Here is a 9,803-nt window from a genome sequence, read left to right as displayed (position 1 = left end):
AGGCGCATCATTATTGAGTTTCAGGGAAAATAATAATAAGTTAATAGGAGTAAGAGAAAGAGAGAGGTCATTAAATTTCTTTTGTAAAATTTAAACATTTTCAACCTAGTGAAAATATAATGATAGAGATAGAGAGCAATCATCAATTAAACTATTTTTAATGAAAAATATTAATAAATATATAGAAAAGAAGAATGTATTCCTTAAATATATTTAGACTTCGTTTAGGATAGCTTCCTTATTGCTTCATAAAATTAATAGCTTTTTAATAAAAAAAAATTGTATTAAAAAGTTACTTTATTAAGCAGTAAGAAAGCTATCCCAAGCCAAGCCTTAGATATTTACATTTGAAGATAAGGAATGTTGATATTTAAGCATACTGGTTTTTTGGAATTATGCCTTAGTGGAATCACTAACATCAGCCATCCTTCAAAAATTAAAGAAGACATAGTTGTCTAAGGACCACATCACTGTGGAAAGCAGATGCCTAGAAAAAAGAAAGGATTAATAAAGATAAGAAGAAAGTCCATAGCAATAAATTTTCTTCAGTTTCTTTCCTTCTGTGTGAGGTTTTAAAGCCATTCAGATACTTCAGAGAAGGACCACAGTATTCAGTGAAGTAACTTCTTCTGCATTCTTTTCTTAATATGTGAGAAACCTCCAAATTAATCAAAGTTCAGACTCATTGACTCAAAATAAATACAAGTAATTGAAGAACTTTAGAAAAAAATTAACAAAATTAATTAACATGGCAACTCTCTTTAACATATTTCTTACTTGGGTAAAAAAAAAAAGAGTATGAGTCCTAGCATTTCTCAGCACTTGCAACCTTCAATCTCTTCACAGTTATCAAGAAATCACTGTTCAGAAAATGGAGATAAGCACACATTACTAAAACAATGAAAATATCTATTTTTCAAGGGATTCGAAAAGGAAGGAAACAAATTATATCATAATGAGATTTTTTTGGGACGTTTAGGCTAATTAATATAAATTCACACAAACAACTCAAATGGAAGATTTGAACTCAAACTCTATAGGTTAATAGCTAAAGCTCTAAACTAACATATCAATGTGAGCTACGTTATCAAAACTGTCTCAAACCGACGACCGTCTTATTATGCACTATTTAAAAATAATGATTTCTAGTTAATCACAAGGCTTATAATTAATATCAGACGGAAAAAAATCTAAAAAGTAAATAAACAAATGATTTAATTGGAGCTCTTACTCCCAAGGAACATCTCCCACCATCATCCAATCACCTTCATTATCCTCATAAGTGAGCACATAATGCTTTTCCGAAATTATTCCAACAAGATCAGATGCTGCAACATATCATTCAAAGCAAATTATTCAAGAAAAACTAATATAGCTCAATATTATACCTAACAAGAGCAGAATAAACAAGTTCTTACAGAGAATGAGAGCTGCAAACATGTTGGAAATCTTCTCTCTCAATCCGCTATATCCATCAACAGTATATAAATCTATTTTTCTGCCGATTGGAATCCCTTCCATGTATACTTTGATGAAAAATGTTGAATTTTTTTGACATTTTTTTCTCTCCTTCATTGCATTTGACATGAAATGTTTGATTGGTGGCCAGTTAGCTGGTTGATGTTCTCTAATCAGAAATTTAAAAGGAAAATGTTGATTAAAAACAATGAAAAGATCTGTTTTTCTGGAAAAAATAAAGGATAAAAAAAAGATATAATTAGCAAAAAAATGGAGAAATGAAAAGTGGAATTAATCTGATGTACCTTGCAGTGTGAAAATTCTTTTGTAGAGAAGTGGAATTTGAGATATTAAGGCCGAGCCTTAACTCTGTGATTTTATCTTCTTCTCTGTCTTTAGATAAGGCTGTGGTGAAAAGAGCTGAAGGATGGCTGCTAGAGCTGTCTGAGGAAGAAGAAGGTGCCTTTGTTTCAGTTCCCATTGGAGAAAATTTCTCAAACTAATGAAGAAAAAGGGCGAGTCTTCAGAACGGGAAGAACAATAGGTTAGGTAATTTCCTTGATATAGGAGTTATTTACATGTGGCACTGCTTTATTGGTGCTTTCTTTTATGTGTTCGCTGCTTTTCATAATTATTAGTTCTATTAAACTTGCACATACACTAAAAAAATCAATCAAGATTTAAATGGAAAAAAAAAATACTTTTTTTGTTTTCTAATTTATGGTTCAAATAAGTTTCCCCTAATTTGTAAAAAATTTTAGTATTATCTGAGATGAAATCAATTCAAGCTCCAATTTTTATTTGATTTGAGTTAAATTGGTTCGTATTTATTTTCTGCCATATAAATTGAGGGTCTGTTTGAGACAATTTAAGAGTTCTATAAAATTGATTGTGAAGTTATTATGGAGAAAACAATTTCCTATTATATTTATACAAAATAATTTTCTGCACAAAAACTTTTGAAAAATAGTTAGAAAATAATAGTCAAACGAAATTGAAATTGTGTGAAAAGCAAAGTAGCTAGAAAACTGCCCCAAATAGACACTAACTGATGACTTAACCCAAAATTATTTTAGAATTCATTTTGGACGACTTTCTTACTGCTTTTTATAGCAGCTTTTTAGTACTAAAATTAAAATTTTGATGTTAGAAAACTTCTTTAAGAAGCAATTACAAAGTCTTCCCGAACGAAACCTTAAATATAAAAAATGTTTTGTTAGTGTTTTGCTGATTAAGATTTCAGATCTTTATTATGTTGGGCAACAAAGATAATAAACTCTTATGTGAAATCATATTCATTCTAAACTGGATGACAGCAATTTATATTCATAATAATAACATCAAGATCTTGATTAGAACAACAAATGATAACACAATTTTTTTTTCATAAAATTTGAAATGATTTGATCGTTTTTATTTTATTTTATTTCGATTGATAGTTAGGGCTATATAATAGAGACGAAGAAATTAAAGCTTAGTGGTCCCTAAGTGATTAATTATATCAAAATTTCAACTACTATCTTCCTGTTCAAAACTATTCATGTTTAGTTTCTTTTGGGAAAATCAGTAAGCCAGCAACTTCTGCTTTGCCAAATGGTACGTTCTCCCACAAAGGCCCAACACTCATTAATGGAGTACCAAATACATTAGAAACCTTCAGCATTAATTCATATTTTCATTTTTTTTTCTACTTATAACCGGACACAAAGCTAACTTGCGTTTTTCTGATTCTTCATTTATATATGTAGATATATAGTGTTGTACCCAATCATAAACATAATAACTCTTTCATCAGGCTACAATCTCGATGCATAGTTGAATTTGAAACTTCTAAAATTTTTGAACTCTGATTTCAGCAAAATTATAGCTGAATTGAATGTTTCGATGAGACGAACCTAAAGTCACCAAAAATGGTTTAATCCAAACGGATCTTGTGCTAGAGCATCATATAATGACATCCAAGCTCTCAATGTATGACTTGTAGTCCCTCGTTCTATTGGTTGGTGTTTAGCAATAGTTTTGGGGCTTCTCCTTAAAGAACATTACTAAAATATTTGCATAAAAATTAAAGAGAAAGAAAATTTATGCTTTATTTTTGACAGCTTTCTTACTGCTTTCTAAAATAATTTTTCAATATAAAAATCATACAACGAAAAATTTTATACTAGAAAATTGATTTAGAAAATAATAAGAAAGTTATCTCAAATAAAATAAAATAGAAGAAATGAAGAATATTAAAGAGGCAAGAAATCCACTCCATCCATACAAATTATTATTATTATTTAAAATATGGGCAGGCAATGAAACTCCTTTATATCTATCAGCTGTTTCTTTGCTTCCAAGCCCAACATTCTTCAAGTTGAGGCAGGATTTCTCGACAAGAAAGCTTTGAAATCCCCACTGCTTAAAAAGACATAAAAATGATTTAGTATTATAGGACCAAATGAATTGAACCACATTCTTTTTCTTTCCAGCCTTATTTGCAAAAGAGCCTTAATATAATTTAAATTCCATTGATCATTTTCTCACAATTATATTATTACGTATATAGTTCTTACTGCTTCTTAAAACAGCTTTCTAGTATAAAAATTTTAATTTTTTATTAGAAATTTGCTTTAAGAATCAGTAAAAATGTCATCACAAACACAGTCAAAGACAAACTTGTACACATGCCACATATACAAGACTCGAACTCAAGACCTCTTACACTACAAGAAATTCATCAAATATTCTATTTCTTAAAAAAATTTTCTAGTATAAAAATTTAATTTTTTATTAGAAAATTGCTTTAAGAATCAGTAAAAATGTCATCACAAACACAGTCAAAGACAAACTTGTACACATGCCACATATACAAGACTCGAACTCAAGACCTCTTACACTACAAGAAATTCATCAAATATTGGAAAAATGATTATCTGCTAGAAAACATCGTCGGTAATGGACATTTCTCCTGTAGTGTTAGTTGATAATCAAAATTCTCAATCAACAGATCAAGATGAATTGCCTAATATTTATAATTCCATTCAAAGGAAACATGTGGGCTTCCATACTAATAAAGAGAACATCAAAATAATAATGAATACAAAAGGTTGGTTGTGACAATAGCAAAAGTTGTCGCTGTCTTCCCCATTCCTGTTTTGTTGCTTCTTCTTTTATTCTCTCTTACTTGATCATTATACAAAATGCTTTGTGTATTGCGCAAGCATGTATTTGTACCTTCTACTTTTTCATCATATTTTTGTAGCTGTAGTGCGAAGCTGAGCATGGAAGCATAGCTGATCACATGTATATATGTATTTATATTTATGTCTACTTCATAATCCAAATACTTTTTTCTTAATTTCTGCCAACTTTTGATGCTCTCCTTGCATGAAACCCGCCTTGGCATCTTGGTTTTTCATTTCAATTTTCCGTTTTCATTTTTCTTTATTATCATTTTTATAAATATGTATTTATAAATGATACTATAATTAAATAAAACCTAAAAAATAATAAAAGGGAAAATACAAGTTGCTAGCACGACTAGATTTATTTCGTTGTTTCAATATATATATATATATCTCAGAAAAAGAATTGAAACTATAAGTAAAATTATTAAAAATGTTTTTTTTTTGTTTTTCTATAAATAAGAAAAATGATTAAAAAAAAGTGAAATAATAAACTAAGAAGAAAATTTTTTATTTCCTGATCAAGTCGAAGTCAATTTGCTTGATAGTTCAACTCATCACGCGACTCGTCTGCCCGACCCAATGAATGGAGCAATTATTACGTCCGATCAAAATCGAACGTATCTGAATGTATACCGAGCACTACCGAGTTTTAGGTGATGTGGCGCTTGGTTATTGATCTATGAACGCATTCGGTGATCGGACGTAATAATTACAAGACTTCCCCCACACATGACCCCCACATGACGTCTCGTCGGAGCCAGTCGTTGGCTAAGCAAACGACTGACATTACTTCAAAAAAGTTTTTTTTTTTTTCGATTTCTGTTTTGCTTAAAAAACTTGTACTGTTTTAATTTTAAAAATCTATCCTTTCATATATATATATATATATTTCAAGATAAGGCACCATGTTAGCTCGAATGAATAAAAAATCAAACAAAAAAAGTGAAAGTAATAATTAGCTATAAGAAAATGTCTTCATATTAATCAATTGAAGGCACACAAGTAAAGAGCCAATGGTAATATGTCCCCTATTTGATCTAATAAGTATCAACCTTATGATATATAAATAAAATAAAAAATAACAAAAATAAAAAAAAATATCAACTTTATGTTAAAATATTATTGTTATCCCTTACAATGCAACTTCTAAGAAAGAGGTAACAAAAAAATATTCTTTGGATGCATCATCATCAAATCTAATGAATTTAAAAGAGATGGAATCAAAATTGGTACAACATGAACTATTAAATGATTCAAATTGTTGTCTCTAATATTATAAGACAAATATGATGAAGGAACAACTATCTGAGCATATTCAGGAGCCATTAATATTATCAAGAATAAGTAAAAGGACTAGAGGAAAGAATCCAATGAATCTTCTATATTAAAAGCCACCTAAACAAGATAGTTATTCTCTTAATTACAATGAGCAGAGAACACTTTTAATAAGAGTTAATCTACCACCAAAACTTAGAAAGTTGGAATCCCACGATAAAGTTGTAAAAGCATGAATGACTTAGCTTGTGTTTTTCTTTTAAATTATGGTATAAGTTTCGTACTAATGTGAGCCTCTTGGCTAATTTTATATCTGTTAAGTACTGTTTTTGTAACCATCCTTCTACCTGTGATTTTAATCAAGGTGATTCTATCATTTGGAAGAGACTTTGTAATGTTAAATAATGGTTCATTGAGCCTTTCGTTTCTTGGGGGCTTGATGATGGTAATATTTTCTTTTGGCAAGATTGTTGATTAGGTAATCAGTCTATTGACTCTATCATGAATACTTCTTCTATTGTGGCAATTAAGGTTAATTCCTCCTTAGTGATAATTGTTGGGATTATGATAAGCTCTTTAATGTCATCCCAGATTTCATTGTTCTTCAAATTTTGAACCTCCCTATCAATGATGCTTTTAATGATATTATCTTATGTGATTTTTCTAAAGATGGTGGCTTTCACTTAAAAATTGCTTGGCATGCCTTTCGGCCTAGGAAAAATTTTGAGAATATATTCTCTATGGTATGGCATAAGAGTATTCATTCTATTATGGCAGTCTTTGTCTGGAGAATCTTGCATAAATTTATTCTCAATGGAGATAATCTTATCAATAGAGGCTTTATTTTTCCTTCCAAATGCCAATGTTGTTACCATTTGGAGAGTTTGCATCATATTTTTATTTTTGGCCCTATTGCTGCTAAAACTTGGGTTTATTTTGATGACATGTTTCAATTGAATTACTTTAATGCTCCTTTATCCCTGAAGTCTATGCTTAATGCTTGGTTCATTAAGACTAAAGGGCACATCAGAAACGTCATTCCTTGTCTCATTTTATGATATTTATGGTTAGAAAGTAATAATTCTCTTTTTAATGGTGTTAGTATGAATCATCTTAAGGTTATTCAGAAGGTTAAAAATAAGATTTTGGCTTTATTTTTTGTTAATATGATTTCTTCCAAGAACTTCAAGAATTATCCTTTTGTGGGTTCTACTTTAGGCCTTAATTGGGAGGAAGGTTATATTGCCAAAAACTCTATAATTATTTACTGGATCAAACCCCCCATTAATTTCTAGAAGCTGAATGAGGGTGACATTTGCATTGATTCCACTGTGGGTTGTGGTGGAGTAATCAGAGATATTGATGGTAATCTTATTATTACTTTTGCTGGCCCCTTATAGAATGGGGATTCTTTTCATGCTACTACTTTGGCTATCCTGTATGATTTAAGGTGATGTAATTCTCTCAATTTAACCAATGTGTTTATTGAGCTTAATTCTAATTATAATTTTCAATTCTTAATCTCACATGAAGATATGGGCTGCAATACAGATCTTTTTTATATGGTTAGGGAGATTAAGAATCTTTTAATTTTTTGAATTATTCATTCTGTCATATTTGCAATGAGGGTAATGCTTGTGCTACATGGCGTGCTAATTGGGGGTGTGGTCTAGAGTTTTTTTGGATTTGATTGGGACCAACCTTTCGATGTATCTTAAAGGGCTTCTTAGACTTGATCATATTGGTGTGCCCTATGTTAGAACTTAGGTTGTTTTGGTTGTGGTGGCCTTGCGTGAGATTTTGGGCCTTGCTTCCTTTTTTGGTGGCATGGTTTTGTTTTTTCTGGTGCTTTAGTTGGGTTTTTCTCTCTGTTTGCCTTCTTGGGCAGGAGCTATTTTGGTATAATCTTTTTTGTGTTGGCATTGAGGTTTTAGATACCTACTGGCTGGGTTGTTCTTTGGTTGTTGTTTGTGATTTTTTTCTCCAGGTTGTTCTTACCCACCTGGGGATGTTGCTGCTATTAACCATCTGGTTGCTGGAGACTTCTTTTTCTGTTGACTGGTGTTGTTTTTTTTGGTGCTATAGTAAGGATTTTCTCTCTAGTATTCTAGTGGGGCAGTTTTTATTCTGGTATCTTCTTCTCTATATTGTCTTTGGGATCTTGGCTACCTGCTAGTTGGGTTGTTCTTTGGTTGCCATTTGGGGTTATTTTTTTCCATATGGTTATTTACTACCTGGGGATTTTGCTACTATTATCCGTCTGGTTGCTGGGTGTTTTGGATCATCATCTGGGTTGGCATGACTTAGCTAGTGTTCTTTGGTGGGATAATTTTTTGGTTGGTTGGTTTTTGTATTTGGCCTTGTTTCCTACGTACATGGTAGGGCCGGTTCTTATCAAGTCATATTGTGCTAGTGTTGGTCTTAAGTTCTTCAAGTTCTACTGGCATTTTGATGGTTGCCTTAGGGTTTAGGGTTTAGGGTATTTGGATTTGTTGTACTACTTCTTCTACTATTTTATTCTATAACTTGGGTGGGCTCAATTTTTATGGTGGTTGTGGGCAATTCGATTTATTTTTTGGTTGTTTGGGTAATTGTTTGATTGAAAAATATAAGTTGTTTTGAAAAAGTATTAATTTTCTTTGGGAATATTAAATTTAGAATTTTGAAATTGAACACGTCATTATAAACAATATATCGCCTCGAAAGACGATCATATCGTTCCCTAATGGGTTCAAATTTCAGAATTCTGAATTTTATCCGGATTATCGTAGTCAAACTCAAAGGAAGAATCACATTTGACCCCGGAGGATCAAAATGGAATTTAATCAATTGTTTGACTATTCTAATTTGGATAAAATGATCATTAATTTCATAATAAAAAATACGATAATAATTCAGGGAGAGATCATGCATTTGACCATGCATTACCAGTCAATGGGTCAATGGGGTGCTTGATGTGGCAATGAGAAATGTTGAATTTGCTGTGTTGATTGAGCCAAGTTCAATGGGCTTGAGGTAGTTTGAGTTTTGCTTAAATATTTAAGTATCTCCTAAAGCCCTTAAGAGGTGTGTTGAACTATGTTGATCCAGTCAACCAGTCCATGAGGTGAATAATGTGGACTAAGGAGAATGTCATGGGGTGGTGGAGTGGCCATTCCAAAGTTTGTTGTAGGTCATTGGGTTAAGAGGGCTTAATGGGCCCTAATGTGTGGGTCCATAAAGGGCCAAAATTTTTATGAACTTTGGTAACTAGTAGGTGAGGGTCGGTGTAGGATAATGGGTAATAACAAATTTTATAAAATAACATTTGGCGACCAATTAGGAACAGGTTAGGCTCAAATTGGGTGTCTATTGGTTTCCTGTCTCCAAAGAGTGCGTGGCCATTTAGGTAGGGTTCCATAGTAATCACCAAACCCTGTTTGGACCCTTAAAGGGCTTTTAGGTCAACTCCAGTTGACTTGGTCACCAGGTTACCCCACGGGTGACTTGAGAAATGGTTTCGACAGGTTGGGTTTGTATTTGAAACTTTACTAGGGATAAGTAGTGTTGCGTTCAATTTCGAAAGATTTATCTGGTTTGAAATCCCGTATTTAGAACCCCAAAAGGGTATTTGGTCATTTTGGACCCCCTGGTCAACTAGGGGTCAAAATTATGATTTAGAAAATATACAGTTTAATGTTTCAATGAATCATAATCAAGGGTCTGGATGGTGATTATAGGCTTTGGAGAAAGCTCTAAGATCAAAATCTTCTTAATTGCAAGTCCAGTGGCATGGTCTGTAAATATTTGAAGGTTTTTGCAACCTTTGGATTTTGATTAAGTTTCTGGGGTTGGAGACCGTCAGAATGGGGATCATAATTTTTAAGGGTTGCCTCCGAGAGCATGTCCATCAGTATG

At 31.9% G+C, this 9,803-nt stretch overlaps 1 protein-coding gene across 2 annotated transcripts; it reads right to left on the bottom strand.

Annotated features, from left to right (window-relative positions):
* Positions 1–406: 406 nt before the first annotated feature.
* LOC110115613 (auxin-responsive protein IAA4) lies at positions 407–2,020 on the bottom strand. Of its 2 annotated transcripts, none has more exons than XM_020848885.2 (4): positions 1,764–2,020; positions 1,419–1,627; positions 1,266–1,328; positions 407–860 (listed from the first exon to the last, which is right to left on the bottom strand). In XM_020848885.2, the coding sequence occupies exons 1-4, from the start codon at positions 1,937–1,939 to the stop codon at positions 850–852; spliced, it is 459 nt and encodes a 152-aa protein (XP_020704544.1). In that variant the 5' UTR covers positions 1,940–2,020; the 3' UTR covers positions 407–849. The 2 variants fall into 2 exon arrangements, with proteins under 2 accessions (XP_020704544.1, XP_020704543.1); XM_020848884.2 differs by having other exon boundaries at positions 1,232–1,328; positions 1,764–2,018.
* Positions 2,021–9,803: the final 7,783 nt, after the last annotated feature.

Source organism: Dendrobium catenatum, unplaced genomic scaffold (genome assembly GCF_001605985.2).
Source record: "Dendrobium catenatum unplaced genomic scaffold, ASM160598v2 fragScaff_scaffold_777, whole genome shotgun sequence".
In the NCBI taxonomy this organism is placed as follows: domain Eukaryota; kingdom Viridiplantae; phylum Streptophyta; class Magnoliopsida; order Asparagales; family Orchidaceae; genus Dendrobium; species Dendrobium catenatum.
Note: the sequence above shows the minus strand (reverse complement) of the source record. Positions and strands in the feature narration are given on the sequence as shown.